Source organism: Ochlerotatus camptorhynchus, unplaced genomic scaffold, assembly GCF_037179485.1.
Source record: "Ochlerotatus camptorhynchus isolate MF236.1 unplaced genomic scaffold, CSIRO-AGI_Acam_v1.1 ptg000429l, whole genome shotgun sequence".
NCBI lineage: Eukaryota > Metazoa > Arthropoda > Insecta > Diptera > Culicidae > Ochlerotatus > Ochlerotatus camptorhynchus.
The window spans coordinates 635,100-653,071 of NW_027040915.1; the positions used below are offsets into that span (position 1 = coordinate 635,100).

Here is a 17,972-nt window from a genome sequence, read left to right on the forward strand (position 1 = left end):
TGCAAAACAAAATCATATATTCAAAATCGCGGCTAGCCAGACCGCTTACTTTGAACAGTCTCATTGCTTTCCACTACTTCCGCATTAAGGCGAGTTTAATTGTATTCAACACAGGAATACGCCATTCCCGAAAATATCGGCATCGCAGTCTAGCCTTTCAGGGTGGTAAAATGAGTCGAGATGCGGAAGATATAGATCTAGGTGGGCTTAAAGGGAACCAGGATTTATTGGTGTCATGTTAGTGGATCGTAAATCGAACATTATTACTATTGGAATTTCGGAACCATTCCCTGTGCCATACACGATTCTCTACTGTTGCATTCACCCGACATGGCATGGACAGCACCGCCATCACCATCAGTCGGTGTGAAGATGTACGACGATTTTATGAAAACGCATAAAATTACCTAGTAAATGTGCTCGGAACATAATAACGTCACGCAGCGACACTTCTTCGTTGCGATAGAGAATCTGGAACACTCGTGAGGCGCCACAATCGTCGATGATGGTGGCGTTGGAGCCTGTCGTGCCAGCGGTGGTTGGGGAACCACTGAGGCCTCCGGCGTTGCTGCTACCGGTGCCACTACTGCTGGTCGTTCCTGCATTGCAAGCATTCGAGGAATTAGTGGAATTGGGTGTGTTGGCGCTACTGGATGCCGATCCAGGTGCGTTGTTGCTGCCGTTGCCGCTGCTATTGGACCCGATGGCCGACCCACCACCAGGTCCACCACTGCCAGGAGTAGGAGCCGATGTCGTACTCGCAGATGAAGGCACTCCCGTGGTCGTTGCATCCGGCAGACAGGTCTCCACCTGTACCGGCAGCCGGGGTGAAACTCTCAGTGAACATCGAACTTGATATAATCTGAAAGAGGAGAAAAAATGCGAGAAATTGTCATAAAGTGCCACAGGCTATTATTGTCTGGGGGTTTATTGGGAATTGCGAGAGCACCGGAGTGAATGTTATATGCTTGAATGCAGCTTTTCAGTTGAACGTTTTTAATGGATTGTTGATCGAATCATATTCCATATCTGACAGAAAATATTGATTTGGAAATCTATGTATAATTTTCTAAAATAACCTCAAATTTATAGAATAATTGAAATGCGCTTCATATCTATTTCACTTTTCAAACCGCAACAAATCAGAATAGCAACAGCGATTTGGCGCTTGTTCTGTCGATTATATTGAGCCAAGTTCAACACTCCCGTGGAGAGAAAAAGAACAACAATTCATCGGAAAAACACATCCACCACGCTTCAATAGATTCCGAAATCGATGATGGTGATGCCGGGAAGTCCGGACGGAACTGTCGCACTGTGTTTAAAATTTCATCGCCCCGGCATGTATGGTATGTCTGGGTGGACGCGACCGACTGGAAACCGGAAGAATAGAATCCATACGAGCGAAAACCGTTTCCCATGTGCTGCTACTGTTGATATCAATAATTCACAGGGACATGGACGTGCCTTGTGGTGCTGCATTCAATATGTATGGTGGGTAGTACCGACGATGTTCGAATGTTGCTTAAATCGCTGATGTTCGATTTAAATTCCATAACTGGCCCTATTCGGATCGACGCTGAAGGTTTTGGCTTGACAACTTAATGTTATATCAAAATTGAGGGATATTCTTCTACAAATTGAACAACCACTGTTTCGGTTTCCGTAACTTCCTTGTTGTGGCGTTGCTGTTTTATTTAAAATCTAATGTGAAAGCTGATAGAAGTCACAAATGGCCGCTATTTTGGTTATTTTGCCTTTCCACTTTGAATCCTTTATGGCACAAATCTCAGAAACTATAAAGATTTCGTGTGCGAAGCTATTATCACTCTTTAAAACATCAAAAAAAGGTTATCTTCCAATTAATTCCATTTAATTAATTTTGGAATCCATGGCAGATACGTTGTCACCTCAGAATCTGCTCTGTCAGTGTTGGTGTCATTTCTCCAGCATTTCTTTTGTTAGTGTGCTTGTGTGTTAATATCTTAAATATAAACATTATACTTGTATATAATATGTTGAACCCATTTACATTAGGGCGCTTGGTTTCAGAATAAGTGTTAGATTTCTTCTAGCCCACCTCCCAGTTTGATTCCTAATCCAAATGAATCTGTGCAAAAAATCGTAAAAATTAATGATTTGAAATTTGTATGTGAATTACTACAGGAGCAGAACCGTCTTAACCACCCTTGGAGTATCGGTCTATTTTTATTGCGGGACCCCCTATGATTTGAAATCAATTCTATAATTTTAGCACGTATATGAAATATAAATTGGAACTTTCGACAATCCTTTTTCGTTTACCGGATTTACCGTCGACGTTTTACCGGATTTGATGAGTTTTGAGATTGACTGAATGTTTTGCGTTGTGAATGTGAGTCCGTGAAACTGCATGAGAATTTGAAACGTGAGATTTGTTTGCAAATTCGCTCAGGAGTGCTCAATAGATGAGATTTGAAAATGATTTTCGAAACACTGGCCAGAACTTGGCGATCAACGCAATCCACTCGAAAACAATGTTTTTCCATGCAATATGTTCGAATTTTTGACGTAGACTACGTCTTACGGGAAGGTACTGGGGATAAATCGAAAATCTAAAATTGCGACCGTCATGAAAAGGTGTAAGGTTTTGAATGCTTATAGCTTTGTAATTTATAGATGAAATTAAAATCCAAATGCACCAATCGATAGGAAATAGCTCTCACAATTTGCTACAATAAATGCTTTTCCAATTTCCTCAAAAAAATCGCTGAAAATGTTCAAATTCAAAGTGATAATTTTATCACTGTTTCAATTAAATAAACGTTTTCCCCAAACCAAGTCGTCATAATCGAGTACCATTTGGTTGCGCATCGTTTTGCTTGAAATTGTAAAACTATAAAAGAGCTCTGTTGCCGTTGCTCCGCTCATCGTGGTCGACCGCCACATCGACGACAACCCACCGCTCGACACAGTGGAGGACATCGACCGGGCCCTGGAGGGTCTCCATCAAGCCATATCCGTGGCTGACGAAGAGTGCGTTCGACGAGTTCCTGTGAGGGGTAAGTTTCAAGCAATTGATTCCCACACCAAACTCTTGATTCGGCTCAGAAATGTTCGTAGACGCCAGTTTCAGCGGACTGGGGATCTGCAGCGTAAATACGAAATGGTCGATCTGAATCGGCAGATCGCTTCCAGAATGGTCTCAATCCGGAACGAGAGTTTCGGGCGGCTCGTTCAGAACCTGGACGACCGTTCCAGACCATTCTGGAAGGTTGCCAAGGTGCTGAAGTCTCACCCCAAGCCCATTCCACCACTTAGAGTCAAAGACGAACGGCTTATCACCAACGAAGAGAAGGCCAATGCGATTGGGGAGCACATTGCCCAGTCGCATTTGCTTGGCTCTAAAATCCCAAGTCCACTCGAGAACCAGGTTGCGCAGTGCGTCCTGACGTTAGATGCCTCCCCTTGTGCCGTCCCTCCAGAAGAACGGATTACAGAGGAACAAATTTGCTCAGCGCTGAAATACAGTAAGAACATGAAGGCTCCCGGGTTTGACGGAATATTCAACCTAGCGTTGAAAAATCTCAGCCCGAGGGTGTACTCGCTGCTAGCTGCCACCTTCAACAGATGCTTGGAGCTGCACTACTTTCCAAGCATCTGGAAGGTGGCAAAAATCATCCCGATCCGCAAACCTGGGAAAGACCCTTCACTACCGTCAAGCTACAGACCGATTAGCCTGCTCTCAGCGCTGAGCAAGCTGTTCGAAAAATTGATCCTCAGCCGACTAAACAAGTTTGTGGAGGAACATGACATTCTTCTTCCGGAACAGTTCGGGTTCCGCAAGGGGCATTCCACCAATCATCAGCTAGTGCGGGTGATGAATAACATCCGAAGTAACAAAGCTGTATCCAAGTCCACAGCCATGGCCTTGTTAGACGTCGAAAAGGCGTTTGACAATGTCTGGCACGACGGACTTATATACAAGCTTTGTAACTCTAACTTTCCACCATACCTTGTGAAAATCACCCGTAACTATCTCCAGCAAAGGTCGTTCAGGGTGTCGTTGAATAGTTCCCTTTCGGGACAATTTCCGATCCCAGCAGGTGTTCCGCAAGGGAGTCTGCTGGGACCACTGCTTTACAGCATCTACACGTCGGACATCCCTCCTCTAGGAGACGGTTGCGTGTTCTTTCTGTTTGCAGATGACACCGCGATAGCCGTCAAGGGTAGGATGCCTCGTGAAATTACGAACAAGCTCCAACGATGCCTTGACACCTTTACTGATTATGCCACCACGTGGAAAATCAAAATCAACGCCTCGAAAACCCAAGCGATCATGTTCCTTCACAGACAATCATTAAAACTTAAACCGTCTCCCTCCTGTACCGTAATAATGGATGGTACAAGGGTCGAGTGGTCCACTGATGTTACTTATCTCGGGATGTTGTTCGATGAGAAGCTCCTGTTCCGCTCGCACATAGAGAAAACCCTAGTTAAGTGCTCCGCCTTGGTTAGGTGTTTGTATCCGCTCATTTGCCGCAGATCCCGCCTCTCAAGGCAAAACAAACTGGCTGTTTACAAACAGATCATAGCCCCCGCGATCTTCTATGCCGCCCCGGTGTGGGAATCGTGCGCTCAGACCCACAGGAACAAAATCCAGGTTGCACAGAATAGAGTGTTGAGGATGATCCTAGATCGTCCATTCGACACAAGAATAGCAGACCTCCATCAAGAGGCAGAAATTCCCAAAGTAGATTCCAAAATTGATGATATGACAACTAAATTTATTCAAAAATGCAATCTTTCTGAACATGCTTTAATAAGCAATTTGTACATAGTAGGTTAAGTGTATATAGTAGAGTAGGTTAGTTTTAAGCTGTAAATAGTAGTATTAAGTAGTTTCTCTTCAAATTCTAAAAACAAAACAAACCAATCCCACCAAGGTGGTCGACCATGTACTAAGTCTAGGACTAATTCTGTAAAACAAATTTTGAATTTTGCCCATACCTAAAGATGAAGAAATCATTAAATCACTTAGTAAAAATTTATATGGTAATCGTCCAAGTTAAACTAAAATAAAGATCATTTAAACTAAAAAAAACTTGCTCCGCTCATTCATTCGCTGCCAGACTGCTGAGCAGTACAGTCGACGTTTTTACTCTCGCTCTCTTCGTTGGTTTGATTGCGTTGTTCCGTTTTTTCTCGCGTTGAATAGTGACACTCTCGCTAACCCAGCCAAGGGTAAAAAATCGCGCGGTGGCGCGAGTGCCGGCAATCCCGGGAAACGGTCTAGGCCTGAAGACAACAGTGACATTGCGACAGCTGCGAAGAAGCTACTCGACAACAATCGGTTCTCCGTTCTGAAGGACGGTGCAGAACCGGTGACGGAAACAACAGGACCGCCAAAGAAGGACAGAATGCCGCCCTTTTACGTGAAGGCCTTCCCTCCCGGACTGCGGTAAAATAAACTTCTTCATCACGCAGGGCGTCCGGTGCACCATCCAGCTGTGCACGGAAGGATACAAACTGATGGTTCCGGCATTGAAATATTACAAGGCGGTAAAGACCATACTGTACCAATGACAGGTGGAATACTTCTCCCACGACATCGAGGCTGTTATGCCGTTCAAGGTGGTCCTGCGCGGACTATACGACATGAACACAGGCGTCCTCTTGGATGAGCTGGTGACTAATGTGACCGGTCCAAATTCACAAGATGGCCCGCTACAACAAGGCCACCAAGTACCGCGACCAGCTATACCTGGTTCACCTTGAGAAGAACTCAACAACTTTGATGCTGCTCACAAAGCTACAAGCAAGGCCTGCCCGAAGCGCGTCAATTACATCGAGATCCGGAAGAAGGCATCGACGAGAAACCAGTCCGGCCGCAGGAACTTCCCATCGGTTCCACGACGACCGATTCCAGTGCTGCCACCGCTGCCACTCAATCAACGATTGGCTGCTGCTCGTTCCACTGCTACTACTACTCAAGCTCAAACTTCCGGAGCCCCTGCAAACTCAGGTCAACAGACGACTGCTGCTCCACAGCCGCAGGATTTCCCCACAGCCCCTGGGCTAAACTGGCGTCAGGATGGACCGTCCCTACCGCAGCCAAGAAATCAACGAGGGTTCTTGGTTCACCGCAGCGGAACTAATGATCATCTTCCTCAAGATGCACGACATTGCCAACACCATCAAAAACAAATCCGACCAGCTCCAAGCTGTGGCTACCTTCATGCTCAGTTGTGGACCGTGAGCTCATCAAAATCGCAAACTGGGACGCTTGCTCGCTCAAGAGCAAAATTATCGAGTTCATTGACTTCCTCAACGAACATAGCATCGACATCGCCATCATCACCGAAACTCACATGAAACCGGAGATAAACGTATTTATTCCTGGATTCCGGCTCGTGAGGCTGGATTGGACAAGCTCTGGAGGTGGTGGAGTGTCCATCGCTACCAGGAACAACATCTGTTGCCGGCTGTTACCCAGTTTCCAGCTGAAAATGGTTGAAGCATTGGGAGTGGAAGTCTTCACATCCGTCGGCCCTGTTACCATCATTGCGGCCTACTGCCCGAAATAAGCAAACGTCAGGGATGGATCCGCGGCAGACCTGCGGAGGGATATTTTCAAGATAACACGACGCCGTACAACATTCATCATCGCTGGTGATCTGAACGCCAAACATCAAGCTTGGGGCAACCAAAGGCGGAATCAAAACGGCACCATCCTGAACGACTACCTGCAAGAGGCTCACTACACCATCCTGGTGCCGGACACTCCCACCCGGCTGAGTCGGTCCGGCGTGCACTTCATGATGGACATCTTCTTCAGCAACATGGGAGACAACATCTCGCAACCTGTGACTCACCAGGAACTGAGTTCGGACCACTATCCGGTGGTGGCCGAAGTGAGCTCATCCGTCAACCGGTTCCAAGCTTACCGACGCAACTACCATCGTGTCAGCTGGGATCAGTTCCAACACTGTGTCGACTGCACTGTCGACTACGGTGTCCTTCCGGAGACGCCCGATGAAGTTGATCGGTGTCTGCATTCCATCGAGGAGGCGATATCCCGGGCCAGGGAACAACACGTGCCAGTATCCAGACAGGTGAGCAAAACTCTGAACCTTGACAGATCTACCAAAGACCTTATAAGACTCAGTAACACCATCCGAAGGCAGTACCAACGCTCTGGTCTGCCTATCTTTAAGACCCACTGTAATCGCCTAACAAAAACCATCCAAGCCAGGATGGTGGACCTCAGAAATCAGGACTTTGCTAACAGGATCCGCTAACTCCCAGATTGTGCAAAGCCCTTTTGGAAACTAACCAAAATTCTTAAAAATAAGCCAAGACCCATTCCACCACTGACCCCACTAGATTGTAACGGCAACCCAGTGGTTCATCTGATAACCCCTGAAGAGAAGGCTGCTGCGATAGGTCAACACTTCGTCAGCGCCCATAATCTCGGACAAAACATCGTCAGCCCTCATGAATCTGAGGTTGCTAAAAATGTAACCAATCTTCTTCAGATTCCTAACATTTTTCCAGATTACGGCTGACAAACTGTTGGCCTATATCAAATCATCTAAAAACATGAAGGCCCCAGGTTTCGACAACATCCTGAATCTGGAACTCAAACACTTGAGTTCCAGATTCTACAACCATCTGGCACTGATTTTTAATCAGTGCCTCAGACTTGGCTACTTCCCCTCGTGTTGGAAGTCAGCTAAAGTCATACCCATCCGGAAACCTGGGAAGGATTCGTCCTCTCCTTCAAGTTATCGACCAATCAACCTTCTCTCAGGGTTATCAAAACTGTTCGAAAGAGCAGTCTACCATCGGCTCCTAACATCTGCCGAACAAAACAGCATCTTACTCGAGGAACAGTTTGATTTTAGGAAAGGTCGTTCGACTGTCCACCAGCTGACTCGAGTGACAAACATTCTCAGACGGAACAAGTCTGTTTCGAAAACATCTGCCATGGCGTTGTTGGACGTTGAAAAAGCGTTCGACAATGTCTGGCATGATGGCCTGGTGTTCTAATTGCAGCAGTATGGTCTTCCAATCTTCCTAGTGAAGATAATAAACAACTATCTATCGGACAGGACGTTCCGAGTCTCTCTGAATAGCATCACATCGGATGCATTCAACATCGGTGCCGGGGTTCCACAAGGAAGCATCCTTGGCCCCATTCTATTCAACCTGTTCACCTCCGATATGCCGGCTCTCCCTGATGGTGGATCGTTGTCTCTGTTCGCAGATGACACATCCATCGTCTACAAGGGTAGGGTCATCGGAGCTCTGAATGCCAAACTTCAGAGAGGCCTGGACGTCCTATCTGAATATTTCAACAGCTGGAAGATCCGTATCAACGCGGCAAATACCCAGGTCATCATCTTTCCCACTCAAAATCTCCCAGACTTGTTCTGTATGATCCGTATTCTATTACGGGAAGGATGATTTGTTTGTAGACAGCAAGCTTCTTTTCAGGGAGCACGTTGACAAAACCAAAATCAAGTGCAACATCTTGATAAGATCGTTGTATCCTTTCATCAAGTGGAGGTCTACCCTGTCCCTGAAAAATACGCTTGCTGTCTACAAACAAATCATCCTTCCCGTAATAGAATACGGGGTGCCAATCTGGGAGAGTTGCGCCAAATGCCATCACCTCAAACTCCAAAGGATCCAAAACAAGATCCTTAGGATGATCCTTAACAGTCCCCCGCGGGCTAGAAATTCTGAGGTCCACCGCCTGGCTGGTCTTCAGACACTGGAGTTACGGAGAGCTGAATCCATCGCAAGGTTCAGAGATTGCTATAGGCGATCCGATCAACAGATCGTCAGGTATCTGGCACTTTAGGTTAAGTTAGGTTAAGTAGGTAGAATAACAAATTAAAACATTCAAACAACACAAGAATAAAATTGAAAAACATTACTCAGTAAAACACAACATGTACAACACAAAATCAAAAAGTTCACCACAGATGAACAGCCCTTCTGGCTAACCTCTTGCCCTGTATTAGCAATTGTAAACCACATAACAAATCAAAATAAAGAAGAATTTTACTACTACTTGCTCCACTCATTAAAGCTTTGGACGGCGTGGCAAGCAGAAGCAAATCAGGGATGGCATTGAGCATCAAGCATCTCGAAACGAAAAACTTTTTCATACAAGCCTCTGCCTCTGCTGAACATTACCGCTGTCAGGCTAGAGCCCTGCTGTTGTGAATCCTTTCATTTTTGCATCGGACGGACGGTGTGGTAAAATAGCAGCAGTCAGCGTGATCACCTTGATGACAACCAACGATGTAGTGGAGAGCGAGGTGGAGAGGATGTGGAATTTGTGGAGATCGAACAATTGGTCCTTTTCAGGATCACACATATTTTACAGAAAGAGTTATTGAGGCTGTTTTCGGTCCCGTTAAAATTATATGAAATGCGACAAATGTTATTTTTATATAACAAACCCCCGATCCTCCTATAACGACAACCTAACAAGAATTGACGTTAATTTTTTCACCCGCCAAAAGAGCCAAACATTCAAGTTGAGAGAAAATTTGCATGTCATGTATGCTGTACCTCTCACAGCTTCACAATAGTGCAAAACATGTCTGGTACCTCTTTATATGCAATTAGGTTAACATCTGATCCATTCTTTTTACATATTCTGCACAAAAGATACTTTCTCTCACGCCCCTTTCATAAAAAAAAAACAGCATGAAATCCTGTCAGGGGCGGGGCTTAGAAAGTAGTTTTTGTGCAGAATATGTAAAAAAGGCGAGAATTCGGATGTATTTTTTCTGCAGAATATGTATAAAGGGAGGGACTTCTGATGTTGTATACACATTACATATTGATTACTGTAAGAACTGTCAAAATGCTATGAATTTACACGCTAATGTTCGTGAGATTCTGCTTGGCGAACTTAATTTTGATGATTTTGGGCCGTCCTATGGTGGACAGAGGGACGGTAAAAATTCATTTATATCTTTAAGTAGAGCTTTACATTGTTGTTTGTTACAAAATTCATACACCAAGTGGATTACCGAGTTTCTGGGTGCTCGGAAAAAAATCTGTTCCCGAAAACGGGAACGGACCGTGAACTAAAAATCACGGCCAGCTATCCAGAACAAAATTTTCTCAAATATACACCGTGAACTATGGTTCACGGCTGTGGTTCACGAATATGGGAACTCTTTTTTTCCCGTGTGGTGATGTGTTTAGTTCGGTCTAACAAAAATCGAACCTCTGAAAATACAAGAATGGCAAAAAGTTAAGAGATATATTTCTGAAAACTTGTAGTTCTAGTTCCTCATTAGGTGGTTAAGATGCGGATGAGTTCCTACTTTAAGCTATCCAATGAACATTTAGAATTATGATCCTGCTTGGATAGACGAATTTTTGTTTGCTTGAAGTAGCAAATTATGATTAAATATTGAATATGAATCACTCTGAATTCGATTATGCTGATGGAAAGAAAGTGTACCATTTTGCTTAGTAAAAATCCGACTAATAATGCGCCAAAGCCCTGTATTAGTCGGGTGTTAGCTTTATCTAACAAAATCAATCCAAATAAGTGGGCTTGTTGGTTACCTCCCAAGAAACAGTTTGGGTTTTATAAGGGTACTGTAGACCATGATTTAGACTTGTAGAGTGCTTTAAAACCACAATAAAACATACAATGTTACTTAGCTGGGATGTACAATAAATGCTTGTGAACGATTTCCCACCGAAAGGAATCCCACTGCGATCAATCGTTTGGTTAAACGTGATCTATAACAAATATTCAACGGATATGGGATGGGAATTGAAGTGTGCACGGGGAATATATTTTATAACGGAGGATTAAAGAGTATGCAGAAATATCCCTAACGGAGAGTTCAGAAACAGTTAGAAAAATTATGTCAAGGAGAAGAAATAGAGTAAATTGAGGATATAAGTTACTTCTACTGTATTTTAAATTAATATAAAAAAAATCCTCGAGAAGTTCACTAAACATCTCAACGTAGTCTATGTCAACCATGTGGTCGTATCTAATACACAATGCCACCAGTTTTTTTTTTAGGTTTTGTCGCATTCCACTCCATCAAGAACTCATCATAGAGATTCACTCAATCTACTCTAAACACATTCTATGATGCATAGATAATACACTGATGCAACATTTGAAATTTTCGCTCCACAGTGCTCAAACGGTTCCAAATTGGGCCCTGATTAGCCTCCCAAAATTTGAACTAATTTAGTTAGAAACTGACTTGGCACAAACCATTTGAAGTTTATATGGGAATTACTATGAAGAAACCATCATTTCGGTTCATATCTATCTCAAAATTCACCAGTTCACTTTACTTTAGAAAATGATAGCAGAGCTTGTTGAAAATCTCAGCTACAACTTTTGTTGAAGACCACTTTTAGATCAAATGTAAGGAGCAAAAATTATTAATGATTCAAGTCACTGATGTCTTATGATTATGCTCAATCAACTGTTCAGCAGGCAACATTGGTGTTTATGGCGCGTAGAATAGAGGACAAAAATCATGGCTACTATGTCACACTGCAGAATACAGTGTTGCCCACAATACAGTTGCTTAATCTTGCCATAAGATTTTCAATCTCTTAAACAATTAATAACTATTTAATTTGACGTTTGGCTGAAAAATGATTTTCTGCAAAGTTGTAGCTGATAAAAATTCCCATAAGAATAGCAATGGAATTTGTTAACAGTACAATATGTAAAAAGAGTAGAAGACAATGAACAAAAAGTTTTGTTTTCCCATAGTAATTTCCATATAAACTTCAAATGGTTTGTGCCAAGTCAGCTTCTAACTAAATTAGTTCAAATTTTGGAAGGCTAATAAGGGCCCAATTTGGAACCGTTTGAGCACTGTGGAGCGAAAATTTCAAATTTTGCATCAGTCTATTAGATAACGTAGCATTTTAAGGTGATGTAACAGGGGAGGTGAGGGGTCTACGTCCTTTATGTATGGTGCTTCAACGAACAAAAAGCTGAAGGGCAGCCGTCAGTTGACACGTGAAGATGAAGAATGTCGATGTTAGGATAGATGGGATAAGTTAAATGGAATCTACATGTCGAAATGCTTAGTAAAGATTGCCGTGGTTCATCTTCTCTGAATTAACAAATTTTTCACCTTCTTCCCTAATATGATTGGATATTTCCAGAAGAAAACAAGAAGTCAACCAAACAACAGGTTATTATGCTGTAGGCTTTCCACTAAACAAACAGCAAAGCAGAACGAAAGCTGAAATCTGCCTCCTTGGCGCGGTTGCACAATAAAAATGAAGAATAACAAAGTTAAACAAGTTGGAACAAAAACAAATAACTCGTGGAAAAACGAGCCCAGAACAGTTTCCCGCATGTTGGCACGGACTGGCGAAATGAGATCGGGGAAATGGTACCTGCTCACGTTATTGACACCGGTTGATTTATGTAGGTACGGTGCTTTCGTTTCTCTGGCAGAACCCATGTTTACGTTTGCGCCTGTCAATGTCAAACCTGGTAACGTAGAAGAGCACATTAAGCAACAGGACCAGGAGCGTAAACGGTAGCAATGAGGTGACGGGACGGACCTTCTAGCTAATTAACTATGTGTAATGTTACACGTTATGGTTCCGTAGAGTGAGGAAACGTTCGTTACCTTTCATGGGTATTGAGCATGGTGGAGGCCATCAAGTGGAAATCAAATTCAATTAGAGGAAACATTATATCTAGGTGTACGGTTTTGTTCGTGGAGGCGAATGACTCTTAATAAAAGTAATTGATATTACGTCGGAGAGTCTTCTAGCGAAAATGGTTTGTTTTAGGAAAATTCATATTGCAGGCAAGATGTAATGATGAATATCAAATCAGTTAGGGTATCCTGATAGCATATTCACTGCAGGAGCGATATGCTTTATCGGAGGCGGTGGATTTAATATCCTATTAGCATGGTTTGCATGCCCATTAAAAAAAATGCTATTTTATTAATAACTTTGAAACTTCGGTTTACCATACAGAGGTAACTCTAAGACTAGTAGGTCCCGAAGAAAAGTGCACAAGTTTTTGGCTCGGCTCTGGTACTCTCTTCGGTCCCAAGCTAATCAATGCACCTCTCGAAACATAGGAAAATCCACTAACCCCTCATTTTATCTGTCAAACTTTCATAGCGAATCATAACAAACATCGTGTAGTACTAGAATTTCGACTACAATGGGGTACGATAATCGATTTGCTTGGAACCAATAGGCTAGTCAAGTAGTGAGCCAATTTAAAATCGATAGTTTCGTATTGATTGTCGGTAGAATGGGGTACGTTAATCGATTTGCTTGGGACCAATAGGCTTATCAAGTAGTGAGCCAATTTAAAATCGTTAGTGTCCACCGGTTGGTTTTAACTTAAGAATCAACTAACCATCACACGATTTGCTTTTGCTTCTTCTTCTTGTATTCTTAAATCATCACATTCTAAAAGTATTGGTAAAATTCTTTAGTAGCGTGCATCACCGTACCAAAACAGTCAATGCATCATAATATCAACTGGTATGGTGAGCAAAATCTACCATCTCTTTTATTCTTTTAACTTTCAACACAACAGCAAATGTGACGTCACACATGCACGTGTATAAGAATGTCGTAGACAAAACATTCACACTGCCAGACCACGCTGTATGGTATTTTGTTTACACCCATGAGCGGGAAAGCCAACAATAGGCTACATGCAATGCTGCCATCTTCCCTGTTTGTGTTTAATTCAATCATTATTTACCTTTGTAATTGGAACGTTTACGTTGCAAAAAAGATCCTTTTAGTTTTTGATACTTATTCACCATTAAAACCAAACAAGTTATTGGTTTATACTTCGCATTTGCATGTTTCAATAAACTTATATTCACTGCTTGAGGTAATTACATCTGGGCACGCTTGTTCAATGATTCTTCTGCGTTTGCTAGCAAAGAAGTGGAGTCGAAGTGATTTTCTTGGTGTTTATTTTGTTCATATTAATTTGGTGTATTCGATTACTTGAAATGGTGGAATGTTACGAAGAACACAAGCAAGTAATTGCAGTGATGGTGTTTTACCCAGAAAATATACGATATAAAATCATGAAACACTTGCTTTAAATTTTCGGATTGCTTGTGTGTGAATGTATGTGTATACTAATGATGGTGATTGAAGAATACTTCAAAAACAAGAAGAATCCGAATTGAGTGACGGTGTCTTGAGCCTTGAGCAAAAATAATAGGGTAGGATCAGAGTTCACTGTAGAAACGCACAGAGTAGTGTGTATATTTGAATTCACAGCAATGAGTTTTTTTTCATTGAAAGACCGAAAAGAGCAACGATTGCTTCTATTTTCGCATTTGTGACGCAAAAGTGAGAAGAGGGCGACGAACACCCTCTAGATTATTGAAACAATCAACTCTTGAAAAATTACGATGAACATTTATTTGATAAAGAATAGTTGGTTTTATAAAATACATTCTAGAAGCTGCTACAGTTTGACTTGTATCGGGGTAAGACGGGTATCTTTGGTTGAGATGTGCTATGGTTCAAGTTAGAAACTGAACGTAGTAAATAACAATATTTTGTTTCTGAAATAAATCAGGTTTTTTCGAAAACATTTGTAGATCTGTCATCAATATAAATTCATGATATAGAGGTCCCGGGGGACCCTAAAAAAAAAAAAATCCGGAACATCCGTAAAAGCAGTCAATTCATAAAATATGGTTCTGTATTTCTAAGAAGCTTCGGTTTCCGGATTTAAAAGTAAGGTGATCAATCATTCAAATTTGTGACGGTCGCAGGTCGAACATGGGAACATCACGAACTTAATTGAATTGTGTATTAATTATTGACTTGATCTATAAGTGTCTTCAGAGGAATTGTTCAAATTAGTATTGCCCACAATTCTACAAATAAAAAAAAAAACTATCATGGCCTACTATGAATAAAATGATGAACCTGACCTTTTCTCCTAGTACTTCTACTTTTTCCGACCAAGAAGTAGAACTACTAAAAATATGAAGGTTTCCTAGCGTGATTACCTCTCAGCAGGCCTGGGTTCAATACCAGACACTGCCATCGGGATGTTCTGAGGTATAACATTTCTGATCACGCCTTTCTTCGGAAGGGAAGTAAAGCCGTTGGTCTCCGGTTCATGAGTGATGGGTTGATAGGTAGGGTCCAGGTGTGGGAGCTGCCTCCCTGGCGTCGGTAGCATTGGTACTCAACGCGGCAAACAAGATCGACGGAAACAAAGCAAGGAAAATGAAAATTAAGGTTTGTTGAAGATACCTATTTTCGATGTGCTATAGTTTTGGATAAATGGACCGTTTTTTATGGTTACCCCTTCAAAATTAGTTTTACAAGACACTGAAGAAGTCTGCACATTGTAGACGAAATACGCGTATCTGTCAAGGATAAGCAATTAAAGACTGGAACGCGCAAAAATTGGTCGACAAAAAAATCGTTTCTTTCAGTCGAAATTTATATCACAAAAATCTTCTTATTTTTCTTTTGGTATTTCAATTCATATATTTAAAGGAAAAAATGTTCGTTTATTCTTTTGGTTTGACAAATCCGAACTGCCGTGCCTTCCGATTAACGCCTTCCATTAAATTTTGCGACCTTATTCGCCGCCGAACGCCAGTTAGATTTAAACTGCTGCTCGTTTTCCATGGATTTATTAGTTTTTTTGAGATTCCGTTTGACCAAGGCCTAATACCGTTCGATAGGGTGGAGTTTTGGGCTGTTGGGAGGGTTGTGGTCTTTGGGTACCACAACTACGTTGTTTGCATCGTACCACTCGATTGCCTTTTTCCCAAAGTGGCAGCTCGTCAAGTCCGGCCAGAACAGCACAGGTCTATTATTTTGGTTTAGGAATGGTAGCAGCCGTTTTTTCTGGCAGTCGTGGACGTAGATCTCTTGATTGATGGTTCTCGTAGTAATGAAAATACCGCTTTTTAGACCACACGTGCATATGGCCTGCCAGACGAGATATTTTTTCGGGAACTTCGATAATTTGATGGTTTTGAAAATTTCAGCCACCTTCCCTTTCCCTGATGCGGTATAAAACTCCTGTCCCGGAAGCTGCTTGAAATCCACCTTCACATAAGTTTCGTCGTCCATGACGACACAGTCAAACTTTGTGAGCAGATTCGTATACAGCTTTCGGGACCGCTGCTTTGCCGACGTGTTTTGTTTGTAATCTCGGTTCGCCACCTTCTTAAACGTCGACAACTCGGCTCGTTTCTTGGCCCGCTGCACAGTAGCATGGGAGACATTGAGCTTGCCAGCGACGTCCCGGATGGAGAGGTTAGGATTCCGCTTATATTTCACCGCCACCTTCTTCGTCGTCGCTACCACGTCCGGATTACGATTGCCGCCGCTTTGAGGCTTCCTGGCGGTCGACAGACGCTCCCGAACACTTTTAAAACGTTTGTCACGGTCGATTTGGCCACATCCAGCAATTTTGCCAACTTGGCGTGTGAGAACGTCGGATTCTCTTGCTGCGCGAGCAAAATTTCGACACGCTGCTCCTCTTGCTTGGACGTCATTTTGAAAACTGGAGAGCAAACGGTGAAAACTCATCATAGCAATCCTTGTATGTACACTCAACTTCCAAATGCAGCATTTTTAACAAAAATACACCGATTTGAAGTTGACCCATTTTTGCGCGTTGCAGACTTTAAGGTAGTGTATGGAAATTACTAATCCTTCTCTTTCTCTCTTTTTATTCAGGTATTCCACTAAGACGCCCACATTCATCATGAAATTACATGTTTTCGCTAAAGACACTTTGTACATCTTTGCAAAGTTAAAGCTCTTTTTATTTATATTTTACCCCATTTTTGACTGCACACACTGCACTATTTTAGAAGCTTAGATTTTGTTCTACATATAAGTGAAGGTTTGGATAGCGCCAATTCATAAATGAGTGAATATGGTCACGTTGAATGGTCGTGTGTTTTGCCATTTTCTATATCAAAACGAGCCAAACTGGACTAAATGCCTTTCAATTTCTCAAGTCACATTTAAAACATTAGCAGTTTGGTTGGTTTTTGTATAGAAAATGGCAAAACACACGAACATTCAACGTGACCCTATTCACTCATTTACGAATTGGCGCTAGTACAAAGTCTATGATTTGAGAATAGTAGTTGATTGTATGTCCCAATTTGGCTCCTTCTCCCTTACATGCAGTCAAAAATAGGGTAAAATAAAGTTAAAAATAGCTATTACTTTGCAATTAATGCAAATAGCCCCATACTGTCTTCAACACAAACATATAATCTAATTTGGTTTATATTTGTCTAGAACATTATTAGCTTGAAAAGTTATTATGTAAAATCTTTATAATAAAAAAACTAAACTAAATAGAAACGGTTCATATATGCAAAACTATAAGGCATAGAATATTGGTATTTTCAACAAAGTTTCAAATTTTGAGTGGTTCTACAATTTTGTTCAAGAAAGCATCATTCTATCTCTTTTGGGGGAAATGTTAGGTTTATCATTTTATTCATAGTAGGCCATGATACATTTTTGAGATCATAGAATTGTGGTTAATACTAATGTGAACAATTCCTATGCGATCACTTTTTAGATTCAGTCAAAAGTTTATATTCGATTCAATTAAGTTCGTGATTTTGCCATATCTGACCACTGTGGTGAACAGGTACACTTGCAATTCTTCCACTACGCGGCGCTAGTGTGGGCCCACATCTGGTGACCTAGATCAACTTTTCCGAAGATGGAAAATTTCTAATTAGTAAAGACCTCAAGTGAAAACATCCTGTACTACTGTTCACTAACCAATCTGCCTTGAGCTACTGTGCAATTTTGCCCAAAACAGCCTTACCCCGCTTGATTTTTATCTCTCTCTGTTGGCGAGAGCGAACACCTCGCGAATCATAACAACCTTGGCAAGCTGTCCGTCTGAACTGTCTGCAAACATTCACTACAGTTTCCATGGGAAGCTATTGAAC

General features: G+C 42.1%; 1 protein-coding gene across 1 annotated transcript in view; it reads right to left on the minus strand.

Annotated features, from left to right (window-relative positions):
* LOC135711270 (uncharacterized) overlaps window positions 1–17,972 on the minus strand; it is a 213,065-nt gene that overhangs the window by 110,793 nt on the left and 84,300 nt on the right. The window contains exon 2 of the mRNA XM_065234070.1: window positions 408–862. Coding sequence (XP_065090142.1) covers window positions 408–862 — 455 coding nt within the window. The remainder of the gene's footprint in view (window positions 1–407; window positions 863–17,972) is intronic.